Here is a 27,136-nt window from a genome sequence, read left to right as displayed (position 1 = left end):
ACTACGTCGATTTTATGACGTGTCATTTGCAACAGTGTAATAAATTTAGGGAGATATAATCATATCAGTTCAGCAGGATTAATACAACCTCTACCACAATATGCTTCCTACACAGAACTCCATGTAAAAAAATTTTTTTTTAAAATCTGCCCAAAATTTCATTACATGTGAATGTGTATTATTATTATTTGATTTGATTTTTTTGTTCCACAAGTACAATGTGAAATGTTTCAATTATTGGAGTCTGCTCAAATGAAATTTACTTGGTTCGTGCACATTCAGTTTATACGAAACACATTTCCCTTAACGATGAAGTATTTGAATAAATAAACCTTTTATTTTATATGTTTCATTTTATTCATATTATTGCTTGGTGTAAAAAATCACTTTTGAGTGCATTTAAACCAATTGATTAATTGGTTTAGAAAAGCCTACTTTCTATTTCCTGTGCTCGTGCACTTTTACTCCAGCGGATTCATGAAGGAGACTTCATGCACTTTTCCCTACATCAGACACTACAGTGTCAGATAACAGTGTTCGCCGCCTCAAACTCCACCTTCACTGCCTTCGCTGACTCTTTGATGATTTGACTGTCGTGTCGCCCTTTCGCCGCTGTTCGGCGCTGTGGGGCTTTTTAAATAAAGTTATTTAAATTGAAACAAAATGGCAGCGCCCTGTGTGTCTCTCATGCAGCTGTGCTGAAGCTGTAAAGAAGACGAGGAGAAATGCGTTACCTGCTTTAACTACAGGTAACGGCGGCTGTGTTTGTTTTTAACACTCGCAGAAGCGAAAAGTTTTTTATTAGAGCCGAAGAAGATCCGAAATTTAACGACATTTCCATGTGGGTTAAAGAAATGCGAAATAAAAACGTTACTAACCGTATTAGTGTATAATGGCGTTGTTTGTTTGTTTAGTCTGACTTATGGATAAAAAAAATTAACAAATGTGCTCTTGTTTTTTCTATTTTATTCACTCATCTTAAAATGTACTTTATTCCTCTTAGTCGTGTTTACTCTTTACTGCTTTTACTTTTTTACCTTTTAAACAAACAAGAAAATAAAAAAGATTTCGGTATGCGTTTTTTATATGTGAGTAAGCTGTTTAACTCATCTTTGGCATTTCTGTGCTTTAATTTAACATCAATAATTATTTACATTTACTGGCCAGTTCATACATCTTCCTTGTGCTGGGTTGGACCCCCATTTGCCTTAAGAACTGCTTTATTTCTTCATGAAAGATTCTTGGGGGATCAACATGTGACCCATGTTGACATGACAGCATTACATTTGTGGCTGCACATACACGATGTGACTCTCCTGTTCCACCAGATCATAAAGGTGCTCTCTCTGATTGAGATCTGGTGATTGTGGAGGTTAAGTACAGGGAACTCATCTGATTGCCTTCATTACCAGTCAGGTGAACGGGTGTACTTAATAAAGTATCCAGTGATTGGTTGCCAGACTCTAAAGCAGTTTTTCTCTCTTTTGTTACAGTGTCGGTTGTTTTATGCTCCAAACAGTCATGGCAGCTCCCGGAAAGCCGACTAAAAAGGAAATCAAAAAGCAGACTCCAGCCAAGACCTCCTTCACTTCACCCTTTGCCTCAAAATGGAGCCCGCTCCCCCAAGAGGACATGCACTTCATCCTGAAAACTCTGAAGGATAAGTTGATCTCAATGGGTCTGGAGAAAAAAGAAGTGAAAGTGTTTCGCCCATGGAGGAAAAAGAAAGGCAAAAAACCTGATGTCGCACCACAACCTGTTCCCCAGCTGAGCGATTCCTCCAAAAACGGCTGGACAGATGTGGCAGCCAGACGGCAGCTGGCCATCGGCATCAACGAGGTGACCAAGGCTCTGGAGAGAAACGAACTCAGACTGCTGCTCGTGTGCAAGTCTGTCAAACCGAAACACATGACTAATCACCTGATCGCTCTGAGCACCACCAGAGGAGTGCCGGCCTGCCAGGTGCCTCGCCTGAGCCAGAGTGTGTCGGAGCCGCTGAGGCTGAAAAGCGTGCTCGCCCTCGGGTTCAGACGGTGCTCCTCTAGTGATGATGGGGTGTTTACCGACACTGTCGATGCCATTAAGCCCAGAGTGCCTACATTGGACATGGCATGGCTGCAAGGTGCTAAGCCTGAAGAACCTGTTGCCATGGAGGAGGAGGAAGGTGGTGAAAGAAGGGGACAAAAAAGGAAACTGGAAAGTGAATCTGAGGAGGTGTCAGAGTCTCCCTCCTGCACTCTGCAGCCGCTCCAGGTGAAGAGAATCGTTGCTAACCCTGCAAAGAAAAAGAGAGGGAAGCCGAAGAAAAAGCTGTAAAGTGAAAGAGAAACTTTATTTTTTATCTGGGGAACCCTCAGACCTTCAGGTTTGCATTCATTGTTTCAGCAGATTAGTAGCATTGCATTTGGTTTCATGCATATTTATACAATTGAATATGGTCTGACTGAAGTTTGAATTTCAATTTGTCCACAATTAAAGCTGGTCTGCACACATTGTTTTTTATAAAGGCAATTACGTTTTTCCTGGTATTTTGATAGTGCTGTTTGTTTTAAATGGAGCTTGTAATATTTGACCCTCAAATGAAATATATTTCCTCTATATCATAGAGAGGGCTGCCTTTACACCACCACCATCTTGGAGCTGTTCTGCTGGATTACTCGGGTACTAAGTAGAAAGTAGTAGTACATTCATGTTGAAATGTAAGCAGAAGTTTTAGACCTCATAGGCAAAAATGAGCCAACTTAACTTCCACACAAGGTGCACCTTATCTGATAGAACAGGAAGCATCAAGTAGCTATTCCCATAATTAAGACATCAACTATGAGTGTTCACAAAATGTCCTTACCCATTTTTCATGCGTGCCATGTTGTCTGCACAGCCGACAGTTCAATAAACCCTGTGTTGATTACAGATTGTGGTTATGTCCTGAAACAAATGGCAGTTGCATTAGATAACTACAGAGCACTTTATGAGCCAACCTGCTTCTTTAATGAGAATTATGGCTCATTAAAGAAGCAGAAGCTCATCAGTGTTCACTGACAGTATTCTCATTAAAGGTATTGCATGACTCAGTGTCTTTCGAACCTCTATGTCCTGTGGATGTCAAATGATATAAATGGTCTAAACATACAACGTATGTTGGCGGCGACGTGGATGATGTGGATGTGCCCGCCCACTGCTGCGGCGGCTAAAGAGACACGACATACAAAAGCAACATGGACACATGGGAGATGAGAAACAGAACCATGAATACTATTAAATCAAAGGACACAAATTAAACCAGATTCACACAGTCCAAAAGATAAACCCTGGATCACTTGACCAAGGGCCATGACACTATCACACAAAATTTAAAGCTGTTCTTTTAAGTAAATAAACAAAGCAGTAGGGAAATTTAATATTTGTTTTTTTTTATTTTTGATTTGCAGCTAAATACACCTTTTTGTTGTTTTTTTTAATATTTGCAGCTTTTTGTGCTCCCTATCAAGTGAACCCCTCACCTGAAATAATTTAAATAAAATGACATTTTAAAGAATAAACCCCAACAATCAAATGATCCCCTATGAACAAGCACTGGGCAACGGTGGCCAGGAAAAACTCCCTTTCACAGGAAGAAACCTGAGGCAGAACCAGGTTCAAGAAGGGGCAGTCATCTGCCGCGACTGGTTGGGGGGTGAGGGGCAAAATAAAACTTAAAGGAGAGCACTGCATAGTTATCGGAGGTTGGTGTAGTTGGTGGACCGTGGTTGGAAAGCAGGGGAGGTGGACGCACCTGAGCGCCAATCTGCAATCATGCCTTGCTGGTTTAAAGGCTGAACTAGGTCCTGCTGTGTTGTTGTTGTTACTGTGTGTGGCTGTGAGCTGCAAAGCTGCAGCCATCTGTAGTGGTAAACCTGTAGTAATAAAAGTAGATGATGAAAAACACCAGTATATGGTCAGGTCTGTCGTGCGTCTTTCACAAGATTATAAACAGGGGTGCACATAAGTGGTCCGCAGGTGCGCATCAGTTATAAACACAATGCCACAGGGAGCAGCTGGGTCATTCACGTCAGGTGGACATCTTTGAGAAGACCCAGAAAGCTGCAGGAACAATAAGGGCCGCTGTGGCAAGACCTAAACCTACTTTAAGTAGGCATTTGGCACCACGATGCCACATACCAGTACCCTGAACCTCATCCTGAGGTGGTTGAGCAACAGGAGTCTCAAGTCCCTCAGGTTCAGCAGCATTTTTGGTTTTTGAAAACTGTAATTCTTCCACTTGACCCTTAATAGTTTTCAAAGCTTTCTCGAGATCTGCATTCCGTTTCTTTAGTTCATTTCTCTCGCTTTCAGCCTTGGACAGCTGAACAACAATGGTGTTGTTCTGTTCAAGGAGAAACTCTTGCGTTTCCTCAAGTTCATGCACATTTTGCTCAAGTGCTCCAATCTGCAGTGTTATCTTTAAGGGCACCCCCTCTATCTCGCTTATGCGAATTTTCTTTTTGGGCTCCATGCCCTGGACTATTCCTCTCTCCCCTGAGTTGGACGGGCCTTCCTCTCTCGTTTCTCTGTGAGACACTGAATTGCTGGACGGTTCCTGTGACATTTCTATAAAAGTTTCGCAAAAAACAAAACAAAACCGCTAACTGAATAATTTCAGTGTTAAACTGTTCTCTTTCCCAAGGATTCCTGGCTTGTGAAAACAACAAGGTGTTTCTTGAAATGCCGAGTTAAAGAAACTGGGGTCTATTTATCAGAGGTGGGACCAAGTCATTGTTTTGCAAGTCTCAAGTAAGTCTCAAGTCTTTATCCTCAAGTCTCAAGTCAAGTCTCAAGTAATGTCAGGCAAGTCAGAGTCGAGTCTCAAGTCACTGGTGTAAAAGTCCGAGTCAAGTCACAAGTCTGAAATTTTGAATTTCAAGTCCTTTCGAGTCATTAAAAAAAACGAAAAAAAGCATGTTGCAGTTATGCTAAATGTAAATATTAGACCATGTAATTTTTAAATCTGTGTTTTTCTCAACACATGACAAAATAGTGAACTTAGAAAATATACACAAATTGTGAAATTGCACCTCTTTAGAATGCAGCTCAATTAAACCTAGCTCCAAGAATAATTTTCACCGACAGTTCTGAGATAAGCTGCATGTTATTCTTGGATGCGGTTGTAGGACCGGCTTTAAAATCGCATGACAAAAATATCACACACATTAAAAAAAAACTGCATCACCAACGTAGCCTGGAAAACATTTGCTAGTTAGATGAAGTCAGCTATCTCATATTTATATGCATATTTATAAGCATACGGTTCTTGGAGTGAGTGCATACACTCATGAAGTTTAGTAACTTCCGGTCACTGCAACAAGCCCAGGTACAGTTTACCGCCGGATGGGTGCAGGACCTTGAAACGCACCGTGTAGAACGAAAGACCATCGTACGTATCATAAGTTTACCAGTCTCACAAATCGTCTTCATAAATACACATTCGTTAACCGTTTATTAATAGGACCTTTGAGCTCAACGGTAATTAATTAGCAGTGGAAATAATTTCTGGTACCCATCACAGAAATGTAGCAGTGACAATAATATTGTATGCTGTAATCGTACTGGACAATTAGTGATACAAAAAACCTGTTTTATCCTGTGAATAAAAGTATGTGTTTTTGTCAGTGTACCATAATAACAGAAGCGAAACGCAATATTGTGTCAGGACAATTCACTATTTATGCACAATAAACAAAGGAGCATAGCGCGACAATTTCTGTTCAGCGCCAGACTTGCTTGTAACCTATATCACTAATTATGTTATGAAAATGACGTATTAACTACAACAGCAGACTGACCTTTGTGGAAATGCTTGGAGCAGACTAACCTGTGAGCTGGAGTGTTCTGGGACGTTATATTTGATCTTTGAATGGCTGCAATCCAGTCGCCTCTTTGTTACTTCGGAAACATGGCTCGAACAATTTCTCTTCAACGTCGTAATCCGATAACAACCGATCTCTTTACCCGTCGGCTTCCCGTGGCTGTCATGCGACCGGCTATTACTATAGATTTTTCTGGCAGCGACCGTGACGTCAGCCATGACGTCAGCTCTCTTCGATCCTTTGATTCGATCAAAGGAGGACTAAGCCAACTAACCAACCGTCCTCGGTTTTACTATATTCCGACAGAGGATCCATGTGTGTGACGTCATTCATCCCCGAACTGCTTTGCACTGTAAAAAATCAAACTTGCAATTGTTGAGCTTACAGTCATTTCTTTCACAATTCAACAATAAAAGTTGAGTTGCCCCATAAACTCAAATACATTAAGGGTTTCAACTAATCCTTTAACGTTTTAGAGCAAAAGTTGGTCCCAGATGAAATTTATTGCTGGCAAAATGAATGAATTCAAGTTTTACATGATTTGAAGCATTTGGCGCCTTTCTGTACCTGAGCACGCATGCGCATCTCATATTTTTGGATACTACGGGGTCTACTTTGCGCTTTTGCAAGGACTGAAAGCCACCTGGCCGTCTGCCTTAATGAGAACGTGAGGCTTTTTATACCAGGAGCTGGATAGATCGTTCATCTCAACTTTCTGAAGGCAATTAATGTTTCTTTTATTATATCAGACAGTATATGTTTGAACAGTCTCAATTTGTATTTTAGAAATATCACAACTGAAGTGCTTTGTATTTTTCTGAAACATAGCATAGCATTACTTTCTAGGCTAAGAAGCCTTGTGGCTCATGGGTATGTGTTTACTATATCATTTAAGATTCCATGTCACAAACTACATGCCATGTCACAAAACAATGAAAATCCGACGCTACTAAAGAGGCGAGCTCATATCTGACAAGCCTCCGCGACACCCCCTATGTGTATTTCAGGAAGTGCAGTCTGTGGCCGCCATACCACCTAACGAAACAAAATAGGCTGTCTCGCTCATGACCAACGGCTGCAACCCCCCCGCTGCTATTTAAAAATAAAATTCGGGGGCGCCCGCTGCCATGTCGTCTAATTTGTTCGAATCGCTGTTAGCCAATAAAATGTATGCTTTAGTTTCTGTGTGAACGGGGTGGTGGAGTCCTCACGGCCAGCGAGCTCCACCAAACACAAACAGGAGGGAGATCAGAGAAGCAGCTACAGAGCAGTAAATATTAAATACGAACTACTAGAGTCTGCAAGAGTCATATCAAACAGGCTTTAAATAACTTAAAAAACACAGATGCATTAGAACTATGCATTCAGTAATGAAGCTGGAACAAAACAGATGAACAAGTGATTAGGATTGGGCGACATGTAGAGTTTCTAAATATATTTTTATACGAGATATGAGATGTAACAATATCGTTTATATCGATGTAGTCTATGTTACATTATAATTATACTTGTGGAGCCGCAAGTTTGCCTCTCTTTCGTCCACTTTTGTCTCTACGCAACGTTACTCCACCTCGGCTCTCTCCTTCACTGAACACAACTCCCCCTCCCCCATCGCTTCATCTGCAGGCAACAAGATGAACACGGCAGCTATCAAAGAGGATCTGGTCGGTAAAAAGAAAACATTTGAAGATTACTATTTTAGTGCTGTCAGCGTAAAGTTAATGCCGTAACTGCATTAATGGGGCAAATCTCCGTTAACTAGTTACCGCGGATCACCGCGTGCGTGGAGCTGGGCGGCTCTAACGAGCTAACCGGGCTAACGCCTTGACACACGGCCTAAAATCCTTTCGTTTCCTCAAAAATAGACAGTGCGCCTTATTTATGTATTCTGGTTGTGCTTACTGACCGCGAACCAATTTTATGTGGTACACAGCTTAAAAAAATCTGTCAAAAATGTTTTGGTACGACTTTGCTAAGCTATGAAGCTGCACTGCTTGATTGATTGTTGGATTATTACGGCTACCGAGGAGCCTCGCAGAGTGATACTCTGCTTCAACGTAATATTACCATATTATGTGTATAAGGACCATAAATGGCACCTGTAAGAGACATGGTTACAAAGAGGATTTCAAACTCCAGGCTGTCAGTCACGCAGTAGAACTTGGAAACAGAGCAGCTGCGAGATCTGTCTTTGTTATTATGCTCAGCATCTTTTAGTTTACATTTTGATCGCACAATTGTGAGCTTTTTGTTATGCACAAAACATTGTTTTGGTTTATTTATGGAGCATCATTAATAAATGCACTGATAATTTAAACAGATGCTTCAGGAGTTTTATCCCACTCATACTTTCAATTCAATGTTTGTCATTCTAAGTTGTAAAACCAATCACACACAATTATCCTTGGCATACATAATACATCCCAGTACACTGTTGGTGCATTCCATGTAGAATACAATCTGTTAATAATAAATTAAACATTTGATGTAATGTATATCTTGTAAATTATTTGTTTTACACTGTTTTACATGGCATTTTACAAGGCAGAATCAGCTCACTTTAGTCAAAACAATTAGGACAGGAGAAAAAAATTCTTAAGTAATGTCAGGAAGCTGGTATTTTATTTTAAAACTAATTGCTATTTTTATTTATTTAGAGAATTAAAAGCCAACTCCAGACCACTACTTGTCCTGATTTGTGAGGGACTGATGAAGAGTTGGTAAGGAGAGGAATCAGAACAGGGGTGCCTCCCCCCGCCCCCAAACACATAATCAGGTAATGTAACTTTGGTAATTTGAGATTAATTTAGGTTTCTTTTGAATTGTTGACACTGTCCTCTCCTCTCTTCTCATTATAGTTTTTGTATGCAGTGCCAGTTCTGCTCTTTTGTCTGTTCAAGCCAAGAAGTACTCTTAAGACATCACCAGCTACGACATAGAAGAGGATTTCATTTGCCCTGTGTTTACAGTGACTGAGTCTGTTCGTTTAGGACACGAAGGGCATTGAAGTCTCACCTCAGCAGATCACACAACAGGGCTAAGAAAAGGCAGGCGATCTCAACATTTTTTTGTGTGTGTGTTTTTTGTGAATTTAAGGAAAACTGTTCACAGCATACATTTATTTCACATATTTTAAGGCACTTAAAAACCCATCAGACTGTATCCTGTCCTTTCCAAAAATGTGACTATGTTACCAACAATTTATCAACCTTTATGTCACACACAAGCAGAAAGCACAAAAAACTCAAAAGATATAAAAAACTGTATTAGACTGATTTCTCATGCAAATGCATGTCCTAGTGAAAGTAGCTCCCCTGATAAATCCTTAAATACCTCTCAGGAGTCAGAGACATTACCAAGTGGTTCAGGTGTAGCATCAAGTGATAAAGAGGACAATGAGTTTGTAGATTACCAATGTCTTGAACATAAAATAGCTAGACTTTTTCTATGCATGCAAATAGGGCTGGGCCATATCATCCCGTTCACGGTAATACCGGTGTAATGTTGGGCAACGATAAGAAAATGAAATATCACGATAGAATATGGGTAAAACGCGCATGCGCAGTGCCTTTGTTTTCATACGCACATGGTGAAAAAGCCGACGGGGAATGAGAAGAGTGAAAGTGGATCGTTGAATGAAACGATGAACCAGAACTGGTTTGTAAAAATGCTGCAGCTTCAGTGGTGTGGAACTGGTTTAGCTTTCGTCCGTCAGATACACAACAAAGCACTATTTTTGGTAGAGCATGCTAGCGGGCCGTCGTTATTACCATGTTGTTTGGAAAATACGGCACACTTAAAATCAATCCTTTGATTTTTCTGAAAATCAACAGAGCCCCTTATAATCCCGTGTGCCTTATGTATGAATTCTGGTTGTTTACTGACCTCGAGACGAGTTTATGTACACGGCGCTCGAAAATCTGTCAAATGTTTTAGTACGACTTTGCTAAGCTACGAAGCCGCACCGCTTGATGGATTGTCGGAGCAGTACGGCTGTCATCCGCAGGGGATGATCTGATATCCTCGTGTCTGTGTGTTGTTCCCACATCATCATAATAAATGTTGTTCCAGGGTCAACATTGCAAGTGACCAATGACATTGTTGTGATGTCCCCCTTTTGTGTCTTTGAAAAATACTGCCTTAAAAAATCTACTTCACTTGCGAGAAGAGAAACCGCTTCTGTCCGCCCATTCAGGAACTTGAATTCTTTGCATTTCAGGATACTTTAATAAACGGTAAGCATTATACATATTGTCCTTACAGAGGCGGTTTCTCCTCTCGCAAGTGAAGTAGATTTTTTTGAAGGCGTTTGCTTTTTTTTTCGAGGTCGCGGATGACGTCAGGAGAAGGTGATTGGTCACTTGCAATGTTGAACCTGGAACAGCATTATTTATGATGACGAGGGAGGAGCCCGGCGGAGTGATACGTACGGTGCTTCAACATAATATTACCGTATTGTGTGTGTGTGTGTATATAACCTCTTTTTAAGTTTCGTGGCTGTTATACATGGTTAAGCTGAGGATATGTCGGCCAGTTTCCACTGGAAATGCCTTTTGGTTAAACTGTCAGCAAGGAATTTGCATTTGCACTGTTAAATTTTTATATATATATATTAATGCAGATTTAAAAAAAAACAGCTGCTTGTTTAAGTGAAAATACATTGATGTGTTTTTTTGCACTAATAAAGTTGTGGAGTTGTAAAGTATTTTGTCTAGTGTCAATTATATCGTTATCGCAAATTTTCAAATCTATATCACGATAAATATTTTGGTCATATTGCCCTGCTCTACATGCAAACATTGTTACATGTTTCTAAAAGGGCTTTGCAGGAAATTATTGAGGAAATTAGTGACATTTTAAAATTTTCTCAGGTTCATTCATTTCAAAGAATCAAAGAGGTGCTTGCTGAACAGAACATTGAGGCAGATGATGATGTAATAAAAATTTTAAATGATGCACTTTTCAAAACCAACCCATTATTTATCTCAACAGAACCAAAAGGTGCATTATCTACCGATTACAAGAGAAATATTTATTTCAAGAATAATTTTCATGTATGTGAGCCTAAAGAGTACACCTACAAAGCGAGAACTAGAAATACATTTGTTTATGTCTCAGTAAACCAGGTGTTGGAGAACTTATTGAAAGAGAAAAGTTTCTTTGAAAAGTTAGCATTTGATAAAGAAATTAGTGAAGGTTACAGATCATTTAGAGATGGGCAGTATTTTTAAACAACAAGCTTTTAGGATTGCAAGATACTTGCATTAGTTTAGCTTTGTATATTGACGACTTTGAAATATGCAACCCTTTAGGAACATCTCGAAAAATTCATAAAATAACTGCAATAAATAACTGACTCTGGGAAAGTGTCATTTGTTGCTACAAAGCTCTCCTCTTGGTTTATGGAACATTACAGATCGGCTTGACAGCAGCTACAAAGATCTGGAAATACTTGACCCAGAAGATTTGAATGATTACCACCCTTTAGCTGAATACTGCGTAGCTGGACAACTGATGGTGACACCTGTTACGTGCCTCCTGCATTGAAAGTGATGGTATGTATTATTCTTAAATAGTTTTCAGTTGATTACTTTGAATTCGTTAATTATTTAGAATTGTGCCCTTTTTTTGGTTTGTCTTCACAGGCCCTGTTATTGCGAGTCCACGTCAGTCCAAAACTTATCAGAAAAATCCAACTGTCCACTGTTCCAGAATCTGTGAAGCAGCTTCAAGATGAACTACAAGCAAAGCTTGGACTTGAAGGTGACTTTGCAATACAATATGAAGACCCAGATTTTGGGAACGCACTTTGCAACCTGATGGATATTAATGAGCTACCTGCTGGACGGGCAGTGTTGCACCTCATTTGGGAGGAAAATGCATCAGCCTCGCCACCAGACTCCATCTGATCATAGCACCATCTCATCTATTGATACAGCCAGTGTGAGTTCAGCATCTTCTTTCAGCCCATCCTCATCCACCCAGACCTACATGCGTAGCACTTCAGTGGCCAAATCCATTTCCTAGCCCAACCTTTTCCTATGATGTAGAGTTAAAACTTTGCAAGGGCAACGAGGTATATGAGAAAGCAGGGGCAAATTTAAGTGTAACAAGAGACATCAAGATGGAAGTTCTAGACAAGCTGGCACAAGAAATGTTTGCAATCAAAGCCTACCCTGACAAGAATGAAATAACGTCTGTTGCCCAGGAGCTAGTTTCAAAACATCCCTGCCTCAAAGAGCCCGGCAATGGCACAGGATATGATGGTTGGGCAACAAGCATTAAGTTCAAGCTTGCCAACTACCGTTCCAAGCTAAGTCAAGCTGAATGTAGTGAAGTTGCAGACAATTGAAAAAAAAAGAGGGGAAGAAGATGACAGTGGCACAAATAGATTTTCCTTAAAGAAACCAAAGCGAGGTGAAGTCAACTTTATCCCTGATGCCCCAGAAAACTACAATAATGAGTCTCTTGAAAATGAAAGATGCATTTTGGAAGATGAAATGAAGAGGGATAAGAACATGGCACTCATCACCCAAAAGATGGACATCACATTCTCTCTCAGGAGGAAAGAAGTTGTGGAGATGCAGCCCTTGGTCAAGGAAATGCAGCTCAGATGGCCAGCTCTCTTCTTGAAAGAACAGGTTAGATAATCTCTTAAATATTTAAAGGAAAACTTCCATTTTTTTTCAGTGTGGTCTTATTTCTAGAATGGAAAACGTTCATTTACTCACCCAGACAAATTTCAAGGCATTTGGAGTTGTTAGAAAGAAATTTTAATCCCAATGTTACGAGTCAGTCGTTTTGCAGGAGAGAGCTGAGTCACGGTTATGGGGAAAGGATTCACTGAGACCACTAAGAAATGCCTGAATTAAGCCAAAAACCACTGTGGGGATTTTTTAATATAAGGAAATAACATTAAAATGTGTTTAAAAGCTCCAAAAAGTTGATTTTATATGATATAAAAAATTTTTTGATCAACTCCAAATGCCTCGAAACTTGTCTGGGTGAGTAAATGAACGTGAGCGCCATTTCTTGTGCCCTTGAGAAATATCTGTTTGTATCACTCCAATATCTTGTAGAAAAGGTTGAAGGCTACCGTTGAGCTAACAATGCTAATGGTAAAATATAAAAAAAATAGTTGGCTCTAAAAATATGAAGCTAATTTTGGTATTACCAACAACTCGATTGAAGTGAAATCTATTTACTTGTCAACTTACCGTGTATAATAATGGATTGCATTTATTTTGCACTTTGCTGGGCACCCAAAGCGCTTTACAATTCCACTACTTATTCACTCTCACATTCACACATCGGTGCAGGGAAACCACAGTTATAGCCACAGCTGCCCTGGGGTAGACTGACAGAAGCGACGCTGCCATATTGCACCATTGGCCCCTCTGGCCAACACCAAAGGGTGGTAGGGTAAAGGGTCTTGCCCAAGGACGCAATGACCAGGACAGAGAGAGCTGGGGGACAGAACCAGCATCCTTCTGGTTATAGATGAGTTTCCCAACCCCCTGAACCACGGTCGCCGCAATGGCTTGTCTTCACTGGGCATCTAGAATCTTTTGGTGCTGACCCTTAGCAGGCCACAGACATGAAACTCACAGAACAGGATTGAGAAAGTCACTTGCGTGTTATGAAAATATCCAAATTTGACCACAGGATGTTATTCTTACTTCATTCTTACAAAACTATAAAGTTAATGAAATTTTTGCAATGAATTTAAAATACAGTTTACTGATTTATTTCTTTTCTGCAATGCATCCTGTAACAGTTGAAACCATTATTTTGTCTAATCAGCATTTGATTAGGTATTCTATATACTTAATGTAAAATCTGCCGATCAGATTTTTCTTGTTTCTTTTTTTTTTTTAAATGCGTCAGTTATAATTTGTACCACCACTACCACTAAAAGGGGAAAAAAAAAAATCCAATCAAGACCTGACAAATAGATCAACCGAGACTAACTAAATGTTTTGAAATTAAGCTGTTTTAACCAAATTTGAAAACAATGTCATTTTTATATAATGTACCTTTAAAAGTTTTCTATTTTTTTTTTTTAATTTATTTTTTTTTAAATATTTTTTTAATTTTTTGTTGCTTTGTAGATTTGTGCGGAATTCTCACGCATTACCAAGGATCTCATGGGGACCTTCATGACTGCCCTCGACACTTACTCACTTCGGCTGATTAAGCTGTATCGAATTAAAAAAGCTGCTTTCTGCAATGACATGGATTCCCTGTTGCGGAAGTTTGATGAACAGGTAATATATATAAAAATGTATTGGTGTCTGGTTTATGAGGAACCTGAAGTTCCCACTGTAACGAAAGATATTTTAACAATTTTTACATCAATTTGGTAAATATTTAATCGTTTTCAGAAAGTGTCCTGAATGGGATTATAAGCTAACAAGCAGCGCTGTGTGTTTGGCAGATGGCAGGTCATGGCACTTTTTGTTATACATGTTGTAATAAGTGTGCTACATTTCTTGCACATCAAAATTACTTTAAAAAAACAACTGACAAAACCATGAGCAATTATCTGCAATAACTAATTTCAACATCTTATTTCTTAAGACTGTATTTTTAGCAACAAAACTTAATGTGTTTTAAAAACAAAATGGTAGGTTTATAAATGAGACTGAGTCTTATTTGATTTCCTTGTTTTAGGTCTCAAACATAGTCGAGCATCGACGAACCATCAGTTTGGAAGGGTTACCGATATTTGTTCGCGACGACGAGACCAAACTCTTCTTAACATGTCTGGTGAGCATGCAGATCTACTCAATCTTCGGATTTGGTTTTCAGAGACTTATATGTACTGGGGTTTTTTTTTTGTTTTGTTTTTGTTTTTTTTGCATAGGATACAGATCCAGTTGAGAGGGCAACCCGAGGTGTTACGGTGGGCATCCTCACTGTTCTGGAGGACTACGTGGGACCCAACTCGCAGTCCACAGTGGTCAACACTGCCATTGTTTTGGAAGAGGACATTATTCTTGATGATCTGCCAGACCTTCCCACTGCCTTTGCCTACCTGTTTGGCCTACTTTATGGGCTCAACATGGATTTTCCCAAAGAACTCAAGTACACATTTAAAGCTGTGCAACACATTTTTATGGAGTTGACATCTACCTGTTCCCAGAGGATAAGAAGCTTCAAAACAAAGCTCTTAACCAAAGTCTAACCTATTTGACAACATGTTCAACTCAAATGCAACTTGTGGAAAACAGAATCAGCAATTTGCTTTGATTTACAGTTTTTGGGTTTCGTGGTAAGTTGCTCCGAAAAAAGTTGATTTCTGGCTTTAAGAAAATGGTAAGGTTCACCTCGTCCTGAGGTGGTTGAGCAACAGGAGTCTCAAGTCCCTCAGGTTCAGCAGCATTTTTGGTTTTTGAAAACTGTAATTCTTCCACTTGACACTGAATAGTTTTCAAAGCTTTCTCGAGATCTGCATTCCGTTTCTTTAGTTCATTTCTCTCGCTTTCAGCCTTGGACAGCTGAACAACAATGGTGTTGTTCTGTTCAAGGAGAAACTCTTGCGTTTCCTCAAGTTCATGCACATTTTGCTCAAGTGCTCCAATCTGCAGTGTTATCTTTACGGGCACCCCCTCTATCTCGCTTATGCGAATTTTCTTTTTGGGCTCCATGCCCTGGACTATTCCTCTCTCCCCTGAGTTGGACGGTCCTTCCTCTCTCGTTTCTCTGTGAGACACTGAATTGCTGGACGGTTCCTGTGACATTTCTATAAAAGTTTCGCACAAAACAAAACCGCTAACTGAATAATTTCTTTCTTTTTTTTAATTGACATTTTAGAATCACTATACAATACCATCAACTTCAGCTATCTTTCAGTACATATATTTTTTCTTTTTTTCTATATTTAAACAACTAAAATATCCATACAATAAGAACGAAAGAAGAAGCAAAGAAAAAGAAGCAAAACAACATAAATAAAAAATACATAAGGAAAAAGGAAAGATAAATAAATATAGGGAGTGTTTTTGTTTCCATTAATGTAACTAATATTTCCTCTAGTCTTCTAGTAGTTAACAAAGTCAAAATCTTTTTTCTTTTTTTTTTCTGTGATGGCTTTTTTCCTGCTGCCAGTAAAATATTAAACAAGTATTTATCGTTCTTTGTCCATCCTTCTGGAATAAGTCCAAATAATAGACTTTTACTTTCCAAAGGTAAATATCTTCCAAATGTCTCTTGTATTGCTGCATGTATTCCCTTCCACTAAGTTTTAATAACATGACAGTCCCAGAAAATGTGATAGTGATTAGCATTTGTATTTCCACAATTTCTCCAGCAAGTGGGAGGGTTACCTTCATAGTGAGATTTTTGGTGAGGTGTAATAAAATATCTTATCAGGCATTTCCACCCAAATTCCCTCCAGCTCTGTGAGCTGCTACGTTTCCATTGATATGCCCATATTGTTGTCCACTCATCCTCCTTTTATCTCTATTCCTCCCTCAATTTCCCATTTTGTTTTGATATACAAGGTTGAGTGTAATTTCATATTTGTTAATCCTTTATAGAGGTCACCTAAAATACCTCTATTTTTATTTGAACTATATGCCCTTTTAAATACGTCTAGCAGCTGTTTACTCAATTCAGCCTTAGCTTTTATCGTTTTATTGACAAAATGCCTCATCTGTAGATATCTATAAAAATCCTGTGTTTCTAATGAATATTTATCTTTCATTTTATCAAAACTAATTAGTCTCCCTTCCTCCATTACCATACATAAAGCTGTTAATCCTTTATATGTCCAATCTTTGAATCTGGTGTCCAATTTATTTGGAGCAAAATGTGTGTCATATGCACACCACTTAAGAACTGCTATATCCTCTTCTAGTTTATATTCTTTTATTACTGTTTCCCAAATTTTAAAAGTCAACTTGATCCATGGATTTTCAATAGTTTTTATTAAATTTTGCAAGCTTCTGTCTGCTATAATAGCTTGTATGGGGATGGAAGTCAGAACCTCCTCAATGGCTTTCCATTGAGCATCGTATGAAGGATTACATCAGCATATCATAGGCCTTAATTGTGCTGCCCAATAATATTCCCTAAGAGAAGGTAAGCCCCACCCCCCTTTTCCTTTGTTAAGTTGTAGGGTTTTAAATCTAATTCGGGGCCTTTTTCCTTGCCGTATGTATCTTGACAAAATTTTGTCCCATTCATTAAACTGTTTCTGGTTAATTTCTATTGGTAGTGTTTGAAATAAATATAATAATTTAAGAAGAATATTAATTTTAATTGAGTCTATTCTCGAATATAAACTTAAATATGGAATTAAATTCCATCTCGCTATATCTTTCTTAATTTTTTTCTGTATTGGTAAATAATTTCGTTCTAATAGTTCTGTAAGATCCTTAGGTATTATGACTCCTAGATATTTAAAGTACTCTGTTTGCCATGCTAATTGATACTTATTTTTAATTTCTTCTGATGGAATATAATTGTACTTAAGCAATTGTGTTTTACTCATATTAACCCTCTATCCAGATAGTCGACTAAAGTATTCAAATGATTGCATTAATTTAGGTAAAGAATTTGATGGTTGACCCAAAAATATTAAAATATCATCTGCATAGCAGGCTAATTTCTTAACTGCACTACTGTATAGCTCTGTGTAAATAATCATTCTGTACATTCGATAATCTTTAATCCTACAACTGTTTACAACTTGCATAGTTCCCATTTCTGTATAGCTGTATATCCCAGATTCTGTAAAGTTATTTATTTCATATTCTGTATAGTTTTTCATATTTATATCCTGTTCATATCCTGTACATAGCTTGTACTCACTACAGCCTGTACATACTTATAGTTATAGAATATTCACAACATACTTCATACCGTGTACATTATAACATACCATAATAGACCCATTTCTGTAATATACTCACATATCTATATTATTGCTAATATATATTGTAATATATCTATATCACTAAAGCACTTCTGGATGGATGCAAACTGCATTTCGTTGCCCTGTACCTGTGCATGTGCAATGACAATAAAGTTGAATTCTATTCTATTCTAATTTATGCTCCTTTTCATGGATATTAATACCTTCTACTTCTTTATTTTGTCTTATATATTGAGCCAATAACTGAATAATTTCAATGTTAAACTGTTCTCTTTCCCAAGGATTCCTGGCTTACGAAAACAACTAGGTGTTTCTTGAAATGCTGAGTTAAAGAAACGGGTCTATTTAAGGATTTTTCTGGCAGCGACCGTGACGTCAGCCGTGACGTCAGCTCTCTTCGATCCTTTGATTCGATCAAAGGATCTGATAATTATAGACCACAGGAACCATTTTTAATATGCGCAAAGACCTAAATACCTTTTTAACCTTTTAATGAAGTATTTGAATAAATAAACCTTTTTATTTTATATGTTTCATTTTATTCATATTATTGCTTGGTGTAAAAAATCACTTTTGAGTGCATTTAAACCAATTGATTAATTGGTTTAGAAAAGCCTACTTTCTATTTCCTGTGCTCGTGCACTTTTACTCCAGCGGATTCATGAAGGAGACTTCATGCACTTTTCCCTACATCAGACACTACAGTGTCAGATAACAGTGTTCGCCGCCTCAAACTCCACCTTCACTGCCTTCGCTGACTCTTTGATGATTTGACTGTCGTGTCGCCCTTTCGCCACTGTTCGGCGCTGTGGGGCTTTTTAAATAAAGTTATTTAAATTGAAACAAAATGGCAGCGCCCTGTGTGTCTCTCATGCAGCTGTGCTGAAGCTGTAAAGAAGACGAGGAGAAATGCGTTACCTGCTTTAACTACAGGTAACGGCGGCTGTGTTTGTTTTTAACACTCGCAGAAGCGAAAAGTTTTTTATTAGAGCCGAAGAAGATCCGAAATTTAACGACATTTCCATGTGCGTTAAAGAAATGCGAAATAAAAACGTTACTAACCGTATTAGTGTATAATGGCGTTGTTTGTTTGTTTAGTCTGACTTATGGATAAAAAAAAATTAACAAATGTGCTCTTGTTTTTTCTATTTTATTCACTCATCTTAAAATTTACTTTATTCCTCTTAGTCGTGTTTACTCTTTACTGCTTTTACTTTTTTACCTTTTAAACAAACAAGAAAATAAAAAAGATTTCGGTATGCGTTTTTTATATGTGAGTAAGCTGGTTAACTCATCTTTGGCATTTCTGTGCTTTAATTTAACATCAATAATTATTTACATTTACTGGCCAGTTCATACATCTTCCTTGTGCTGGGTTGGACCCCCATTTGCCTTAAGAACTGCTTTATTTCTTCATGAAAGATTCTTGGGGGATCAACATGTGACCCATGTTGACATGACAGCATTACATTTGTGGCTGCACATACATGATGTGACTCTCCTGTTCCACCAGATCATAAAGGTGCTCTCTCTGATTGAGATCTGGTGATTGTGGAGGTTAAGTACAGGGAACTCATCTGATTGCCTTCATTACCAGTCAGGTGAACGGGTGTACTTAATAAAGTATCCAGTGATTGGTTGCCAGACTCTATAGCAGTTTTTCTCTCTTTTGTTACAGTATCGGTTGTTTTATGCTCCAAACAGTCATGGCAGCTCCCGGAAAGCCGACTAAAAAGGAAATCAAAAAGCAGACTCCAGCCAAGACCTCCTTCACCTCACCCTTTGCCTCAAAATGGAGCCCGCTCCCCCAAGAGGACATGCACTTCATCCTGAAAACTCTGAAGGATAAGTTGATCTCAATGGGTCTGGAGAAAAAAGAAGTGAAAGTGTTTCGCCCATGGAGGAAAAAGAAAGGCAAAAAACCTGATGTCGCACCACAACCTGTTCCCCAGGTGAGCGATTCCTCCAAAAACGGCTGGACAGATGTGGCAGCCAGACAGCAGCTGGCCATCGGCATCAACGAGGTGACCAAGGCTCTGGAGAGAAACGAACTCAGACTGCTGCTCGTGTGCAAGTCTGTCAAACCGAAACACACGACTAATCACCTGATCGCTCTGAGCACCACCAGAGGAGTGCCGGCCTGCCAGGTGCCTCGCCTGAGCCAGAGTGTGTCGGAGCCGCTGGGGCTGAAAAGCGTGCTCGCCCTCGGGTTCAGACGGTGCTCCTCCAGTGATGATGGGGTGTTTACCGACACTGTCGATGCCATTAAGCCCAGAGTGCCTACATTGGACATGGCATGGCTGCAAGGTGCTAAGCCTGAAGAACCTGTTGCCATGGAGGAGGAGGAAGGTGGTGAAAGAAGGGGACAAAAAAGGAAACTGGAAAGTGAATCTGAGGAGGTGTCAGAGTCTCCCTCCTGCACTCTGCAGCCGCTCCAGGTGAAGAGAATCGTTGCTAACCCTGCAAAGAAAAAGAGAGGGAAGCCGAAGAAAAAGCTGTAAAGTGAAAGAGAAACTTTATTTTTTATCTGGGGAACCCTCAGACCTTCAGGTTTGCATTCATTGTTTCAGCAGATTAGTAGCATTGCATTTGGTTTCATGCATATTTATACAATTGAATATGGTCTGACTGAAGTTTGAATTTCAATTTGTCCACAATTAAAGCTGGTCTGCACACATTGTTTTTTATAAAGGCAATTAAGTTTTTCCTGGTATTTTGATAGTGCTGTTTGTTTTAAATGGAGCTTGTAATATTTGACCCTCAAATGAAATATATTTCCTCTATATCATAGAGAGGGCTGCCTTTACACCACCACCATCTTGGAGCTGTTCTGCTGGATTACTCGGGTACTAAGTAGAAAGTAGTAGTACATTCATGTTGAAATGTAAGCAGAAGTTTTAGACCTCATAGGCAAAAATGAGCCAACTTAACTTCCACACAAGGTGCACCTTATCTGATAGAATAGGAAGCATCAATTACATAGTAGCTATTCCCATAATTAAGACATCAACTATGAGTGTTCACAAAATGTCCTTACCCATTTTTCATGCGTGCCATGTTGTCTGCACAGCCGACAGTTCAATAAACCCTGTGTTGATTACAGATTGTGGTTATGTCCTGAAACAAATGGCAGTTGCATTAGATAACTACAGAGCACTTTATGAGCCAACCTGCTTCTTTAATGAGAATTATGGCTCATTAAAGAAGCAGAAGCTCATCAGTGTTCACTGACAGTATTCTCATTAAAGGTATTGCATGACTCAGTGTCTTTCGAACCTCTATGTCCTGTGGATGTCAAATGATATAAATGGTCTAAACATACAACGTATGTTGGCGGCGACGTGGATGATGTGGATGTGCCCGCCCACTGCTGCGGCGGCTAAAGAGACACGACATACAAAAGCAACATGGACACATGGGAGATGAGAAACAGAACCATGAATACTATTAAATCAAAGGACACAAATTAAACCAGATTCACACAGTCCAAAAGATAAACCCTGGATCACTTGACCAAGGGCCATGACACTATCACACAAAATTTAAAGCTGTTCTTTTAAGTAAATAAACGAAGCAGTAGGGAAATTTAATATTTGTTTTTTTTTATTTTTGATTTGCAGCTAAATACACCTTTTTTTTAATTTGTTTTTATTTGCAGCTTTTTGTGCTCCCTATCAAGTGAACCCCTCACCTGAAATAATTTAAATAAAATGACATTTTAAAGAATAAACCCCAACAATCAAATGATCCCCTATGAACAAGCACTGGGCAACGGTGGCCAGGAAAAACTCCCTTTCACAGGAAGAAACCTGAGGCAGAACCAGGTTCAAGAAGGGGCAGTCATCTGCCGCGACTGGTTGGGGGGTGAGGGGCAAAATAAAACTTAAAGGAGAGCACTGCATAGTTATCGGAGGTTGGTGTAGTTGGTGGACCGTGGTTGGAAAGCAGGGGAGGTGGACGCACCTGAGCGCCAATCTGCAATCATGCCTTGCTGGTTTAAAGGCTGAACTAGGTCCTGCTGTGTTGTTGTTGTTACTGTGTGTGGCTGTGAGCTGCAAAGCTGCAGCCATCTGTAGTGGTAAACCTGTAGTAATAAAAGTAGATGATGAAAAACACCAGTATATGGTCAGGTCTGTCGTGCGTCTTTCACAAGATTATAAACAGGGGTGCACATAAGTGGTCCGCAGGTGCGCATCAGTTATAAACACAATGCCACAGGGAGCAGCTGGGTCATTCACGTCAGGTGGACATCTTTGAGAAGACCCAGAAAGCTGCAGGAACAATAAGGGCCGCTGTGGCAAGACCTAAACCTACTTTAAGTAGGCATTTGGCACCACGATGCCACATACCAGTACCCTGAACCTCATCCTGAGGTGGTTGAGCAACAGGAGTCTCAAGTCCCTCAGGTTCAGCAGCATTTTTGGTTTTTGAAAACTGTAATTCTTCCACTTGACCCTTAATAGTTTTCAAAGCTTTCTCGAGATCTGCATTCCGTTTCTTTAGTTCATTTCTCTCGCTTTCAGCCTTGGACAGCTGAACAACAATGGTGTTGTTCTGTTCAAGGAGAAACTCTTGCGTTTCCTCAAGTTCATGCACATTTTGCTCAAGTGCTCCAATCTGCAGTGTTATCTTTACGGGCACCCCCTCTATCTCGCTTATGCGAATTTTCTTTTTGGGCTCCATGCCCTGGACTATTCCTCTCTCCCCTGAGTTGGACGGTCCTTCCTCTCTCGTTTCTCTGTGAGACACTGAATTGCTGGACGGTTCCTGTGACATTTCTATAAAAGTTTCGCAAAAAACAAAACAAAACCGCTAACTGAATAATTTCAGTGTTAAACTGTTCTCTTTCCCAAGGATTCCTGGCTTGCGAAAACAACAAGGTGTTTCTTGAAATGCCGAGTTAAAGAAACTGGGGTCTATTTATAGATTTTTCTGGCAGCGACCGTGACGTCAGCCATGACGTCAGCTCTCTTCGATCCTTTGATCCTTTGATTCGATCAAAGGAGGACTAAGCCAACTAACCAACCGTCCTCGGTTTTACTATATTCCGACAGAGGATCCATGTGTGTGACGTCATTCATCCCCGTACTGCTGCTTTGTGAGCTCACAGACAGGACAGACAGCGCGTAGCAACGCGCCTGATGATGTTTAAAGGATCCCGAAGCGCAAGTCCATCTTTTCAGACAAACTGCAAAAGAAATTTCCCTCGTAATGACCATAGCTGGACTGGCCATCGGCCCACCGGGCAAGGTGATTTTTCGTGGAATTACAAAAATCTATTGAATCATATTTACTTTGGTGGAAAGAAAAAAAATAAATATACCGTTTGGGTATATTTATACCTGACTGAAGTTTGAATTTCAATTTGTCCACAATTAAAGCTGGTCTGCACACATTGTTTTTTTTAAAGGCAATTACGTTTTTCCTGGTATTTTGATAGTGCTGTTTGTTTTAAATGGAGCTTGTAATATTTGACCCTCAAATGAAATATATTTCCTCTATATCATAGAGAGGGCTGCCTTTACACCACCACCATCTTGGAGCTGTTCTGCTGGATTACTCGGGTACTAAGTAGAAAGTAGTAGTACATTCATGTTGAAATGTAAGCAGAAGTTTTAGACCTCATAGGCAAAAATGAGCCAACTTAACTTCCACACAAGGTGCACCTTATCTGATAGAATAGGAAGCATCAATTACATAGTAGCTATTCCCATAATTAAGACATCAACTATGAGTGTTCACAAAATGTCCTTACCCATTTTTCATGCGTGCCATGTTGTCTGCACAGCCGACAGTTCAATAAACCCTGTGTTGATTACAGATTGTGGTTATGTCCTGAAACAAATGGCAGTTGCATTAGATAACTACAGAGCACTTTATGAGCCAACCTGCTTCTTTAATGAGAATTATGGCTCATTAAAGAAGCAGAAGCTCATCAGTGTTCACTGACAGTATTCTCATTAAAGGTATTGCATGACTCAGTGTCTTTCGAACCTCTATGTCCTGTGGATGTCAAATGATATAAATGGTCTAAACATACAACGTATGTTGGCGGCGACGTGGATGATGTGGATGTGCCCGCCCACTGCTGCGGCGGCTAAAGAGACACGACATACAAAAGCAACATGGACACATGGGAGATGAGAAACAGAACCATGAATACTATTAAATCAAAGGACACAAATTAAACCAGATTCACACAGTCCAAAAGATAAACCCTGGATCACTTGACCAAGGGCCATGACACTATCACACAAAATTTAAAGCTGTTCTTTTAAGTAAATAAACGAAGCAGTAGGGAAATTTAATATTTGTTTTTTTTAATTTTTGATTTGCAGCTAAATACACCTTTTTTTAATTTGTTTTTATTTGCAGCTTTTTGTGCTCCCTATCAAGTGAACCCCTCACCTGAAATAATTTAAATAAAATGACATTTTAAAGAATAAACCCCAACAATCAAATGATCCCCTATGAACAAGCACTGGGCAACGGTGGCCAGGAAAAACTCCCTTTCACAGGAAGAAACCTGAGGCAGAACCAGGTTCAAGAAGGGGCAGTCATCTGCCGCGACTGGTTGGGGGGTGAGGGGCAAAATAAAACTTAAAGGAGAGCACTGCATAGTTATCGGAGGTTGGTGTAGTTGGTGGACCGTGGTTGGAAAGCAGGGGAGGTGGACGCACCTGAGCGCCAATCTGCAATCATGCCTTGCTGGTTTAAAGGCTGAACTAGGTCCTGCTGTGTTGTTGTTGTTACTGTGTGTGGCTGTGAGCTGCAAAGCTGCAGCCATCTGTAGTGGTAAACCTGTAGTAATAAAAGTAGATGATGAAAAACACCAGTATATGGTCAGGTCTGTCGTGCGTCTTTCACAAGATTATAAACAGGGGTGCACATAAGTGGTCCGCAGGTGCGCATCAGTTATAAACACAATGCCACAGGGAGCAGCTGGGTCATTCACGTCAGGTGGACATCTTTGAGAAGACCCAGAAAGCTGCAGGAACAATAAGGGCCGCTGTGGCAAGACCTAAACCTACTTTAAGTAGGCATTTGGCACCACGATGCCACATACCAGTACCCTGAACCTCATCCTGAGGTGGTTGAGCAACAGGAGTCTCAAGTCCCTCAGGTTCAGCAGCATTTTTGGTTTTTGAAAACTGTAATTCTTCCACTTGACCCTTAATAGTTTTCAAAGCTTTCTCGAGATCTGCATTCCGTTTCTTTAGTTCATTTCTCTCGCTTTCAGCCTTGGACAGCTGAACAACAATGGTGTTGTTCTGTTCAAGGAGAAACTCTTGCGTTTCCTCAAGTTCATGCACATTTTGCTCAAGTGCTCCAATCTGCAGTGTTATCTTTACGGGCACCCCCTCTATCTCGCTTATGCGAATTTTCTTTTTGGGCTCCATGCCCTGGACTATTCCTCTCTCCCCTGAGTTGGACGGTCCTTCCTCTCTCGTTTCTCTGTGAGACACTGAATTGCTGGACGGTTCCTGTGACATTTCTATAAAAGTTTCGCAAAAAACAAAACAAAACCGCTAACTGAATAATTTCAGTGTTAAACTGTTCTCTTTCCCAAGGATTCCTGGCTTGCGAAAACAACAAGGTGTTTCTTGAAATGCCGAGTTAAAGAAACTGGGGTCTATTTATAGATTTTTCTGGCAGCGACCGTGACGTCAGCCATGACGTCAGCTCTCTTCGATCCTTTGATCCTTTGATTCGATCAAAGGAGGACTAAGCCAACTAACCAACCGTCCTCGGTTTTACTATATTCCGACAGAGGATCCATGTGTGTGACGTCATTCATCCCCGTACTGCTGCTTTGTGAGCTCACAGACAGGACAGACAGCGCGTAGCAACGCGCCTGATGATGTTTAAAGGATCCCGAAGCGCAAGTCCATCTTTTCAGACAAACTGCAAAAGAAATTTCCCTCGTAATGACCATAGCTGGACTGGCCATCGGCCCACCGGGCAAGGTGATTTTTCGTGGAATTACAAAAATCTATTGAATCATATTTACTTTGGTGGAAAGAAAAAAAATAAATATACCGTTTGGGTATATTTATACCTGACTGAAGTTTGAATTTCAATTTGTCCACAATTAAAGCTGGTCTGCACACATTGTTTTTTTTAAAGGCAATTACGTTTTTCCTGGTATTTTGATAGTGCTGTTTGTTTTAAATGGAGCTTGTAATATTTGACCCTCAAATGAAATATATTTCCTCTATATCATAGAGAGGGCTGCCTTTACACCACCACCATCTTGGAGCTGTTCTGCTGGATTACTCGGGTACTAAGTAGAAAGTAGTAGTACATTCATGTTGAAATGTAAGCAGAAGTTTTAGACCTCATAGGCAAAAATGAGCCAACTTAACTTCCACACAAGGTGCACCTTATCTGATAGAATAGGAAGCATCAATTACATAGTAGCTATTCCCATAATTAAGACATCAACTATGAGTGTTCACAAAATGTCCTTACCCATTTTTCATGCGTGCCATGTTGTCTGCACAGCCGACAGTTCAATAAACCCTGTGTTGATTACAGATTGTGGTTATGTCCTGAAACAAATGGCAGTTGCATTAGATAACTACAGAGCACTTTATGAGCCAACCTGCTTCTTTAATGAGAATTATGGCTCATTAAAGAAGCAGAAGCTCATCAGTGTTCACTGACAGTATTCTCATTAAAGGTATTGCATGACTCAGTGTCTTTCGAACCTCTATGTCCTGTGGATGTCAAATGATATAAATGGTCTAAACATACAACGTATGTTGGCGGCGACGTGGATGATGTGGATGTGCCCGCCCACTGCTGCGGCGGCTAAAGAGACACGACATACAAAAGCAACATGGACACATGGGAGATGAGAAACAGAACCATGAATACTATTAAATCAAAGGACACAAATTAAACCAGATTCACACAGTCCAAAAGATAAACCCTGGATCACTTGACCAAGGGCCATGACACTATCACACAAAATTTAAAGCTGTTCTTTTAAGTAAATAAACGAAGCAGTAGGGAAATTTAATATTTGTTTTTTTTTATTTTTGATTTGCAGCTAAATACACCTTTTTTTAAATTTGTTTTTATTTGCAGCTTTTTGTGCTCCCTATCAAGTGAACCCCTCACCTGAAATAATTTAAATAAAATGACATTTTAAAGAATAAACCCCAACAATCAAATGATCCCCTATGAACAAGCACTGGGCAACGGTGGCCAGGAAAAACTCCCTTTCACAGGAAGAAACCTGAGGCAGAACCAGGTTCAAGAAGGGGCAGTCATCTGCCGCGACTGGTTGGGGGGTGAGGGGCAAAATAAAACTTAAAGGAGAGCACTGCATAGTTATCGGAGGTTGGTGTAGTTGGTGGACCGTGGTTGGAAAGCAGGGGAGGTGGACGCACCTGAGCGCCAATCT

The 27,136-nt window shown here is 39.8% G+C and overlaps 3 protein-coding genes and 2 long non-coding RNA genes across 14 annotated transcripts; 4 read left to right on the top strand and 1 right to left on the bottom strand.

Moving 5' to 3' along the window:
- Positions 1–412: 412 nt before the first annotated feature.
- Positions 413–2,910, top strand: LOC113031725 (ribonuclease P protein subunit p38-like). Of its 4 annotated transcripts, none has more exons than XM_026184073.1 (3): positions 413–749; positions 1,329–1,416; positions 1,494–2,910. In XM_026184073.1, exon 3 carries the CDS (start codon positions 1,507–1,509, stop codon positions 2,314–2,316), a length of 810 nt encoding a protein of 269 aa, XP_026039858.1. In that variant the 5' UTR covers positions 413–749; positions 1,329–1,416; positions 1,494–1,506; the 3' UTR covers positions 2,317–2,910. The 4 variants fall into 4 exon arrangements, with proteins under 4 accessions (XP_026039858.1, XP_026039860.1, XP_026039857.1 ...); XM_026184075.1 differs by lacking the exon at positions 1,329–1,416 and having other exon boundaries at positions 414–749; positions 1,494–2,365; positions 2,607–2,910; XM_026184072.1 differs by lacking the exon at positions 1,329–1,416 and having other exon boundaries at positions 414–749.
- On the bottom strand, positions 2,503–26,901 carry LOC113031735 (uncharacterized). Of its 5 annotated transcripts, none has more exons than XR_003273774.1 (5): positions 26,197–26,901; positions 23,480–23,821; positions 20,762–21,103; positions 3,085–3,187; positions 2,503–2,925 (listed from the first exon to the last, which is right to left on the bottom strand). It is a non-coding gene; the product is annotated as an uncharacterized LOC113031735 (long non-coding RNA). The 5 variants fall into 5 exon arrangements; XR_003273773.1 differs by having other exon boundaries at positions 2,503–3,187; positions 20,762–20,841; positions 21,001–21,103; XR_003273772.1 differs by having other exon boundaries at positions 2,503–3,187; positions 23,480–23,559; positions 23,719–23,821.
- On the top strand, positions 7,420–8,890 carry LOC113031736 (uncharacterized). The gene is made up of 3 exons (XR_003273775.1): positions 7,420–7,507; positions 8,501–8,619; positions 8,702–8,890. It is a non-coding gene; the product is annotated as an uncharacterized LOC113031736 (long non-coding RNA).
- On the top strand, positions 11,262–15,350 carry LOC113031732 (uncharacterized). The gene is made up of 5 exons (XM_026184090.1): positions 11,262–11,398; positions 11,489–12,484; positions 13,955–14,110; positions 14,517–14,612; positions 14,710–15,350. Exons 2-5 carry the CDS (start codon positions 12,344–12,346, stop codon positions 15,028–15,030), a joined length of 714 nt encoding a protein of 237 aa, XP_026039875.1. The 5' UTR covers positions 11,262–11,398; positions 11,489–12,343; the 3' UTR covers positions 15,031–15,350.
- Positions 18,403–20,826, top strand: LOC113031726 (ribonuclease P protein subunit p38-like). Of its 3 annotated transcripts, XM_026184079.1 has the most exons (4): positions 18,403–18,657; positions 19,238–19,325; positions 19,403–20,274; positions 20,516–20,826. In XM_026184079.1, the coding sequence occupies exon 3, from the start codon at positions 19,416–19,418 to the stop codon at positions 20,223–20,225; it is 810 nt and encodes a 269-aa protein (XP_026039864.1). In that variant the 5' UTR covers positions 18,403–18,657; positions 19,238–19,325; positions 19,403–19,415; the 3' UTR covers positions 20,226–20,274; positions 20,516–20,826. The 3 variants fall into 3 exon arrangements, with proteins under 3 accessions (XP_026039864.1, XP_026039862.1, XP_026039863.1); XM_026184077.1 differs by having other exon boundaries at positions 19,403–20,826; XM_026184078.1 differs by lacking the exon at positions 19,238–19,325 and having other exon boundaries at positions 19,403–20,826.
- Positions 26,902–27,136: the final 235 nt, after the last annotated feature.

Source organism: Astatotilapia calliptera, chromosome 11 (genome assembly GCF_900246225.1).
Source record: "Astatotilapia calliptera chromosome 11, fAstCal1.2, whole genome shotgun sequence".
NCBI lineage: Eukaryota > Metazoa > Chordata > Actinopteri > Cichliformes > Cichlidae > Astatotilapia > Astatotilapia calliptera.
This window is presented reverse-complemented; position numbering and strand designations above follow the sequence as displayed.

What these genes read in the sequence shown, in the direction of transcription:
- LOC113031732 (XM_026184090.1), top strand. Translation starts at nt 12,344, where the DNA reads ATGAAGAGGGATAAGAACATGGCACTCATCACCCAAAAGATGGACATC. An exon ending in CTCTCTTCTTGAAAGAACAG is followed by an intron (nt 12,485 to 13,954) that starts GTTAGATAATCT and finishes GTTGCTTTGTAG; the next exon opens with ATTTGTGCGGAATTCTCACG. An exon ending in TGCGGAAGTTTGATGAACAG is followed by an intron (nt 14,111 to 14,516) that starts GTAATATATATA and finishes TCCTTGTTTTAG; the next exon opens with GTCTCAAACATAGTCGAGCA.
- LOC113031725 (XM_026184073.1), top strand. Translation starts at nt 1,507, where the DNA reads ATGCTCCAAACAGTCATGGCAGCTCCCGGAAAGCCGACTAAAAAGGAA.
- LOC113031726 (XM_026184078.1), top strand. Translation starts at nt 19,416, where the DNA reads ATGCTCCAAACAGTCATGGCAGCTCCCGGAAAGCCGACTAAAAAGGAA.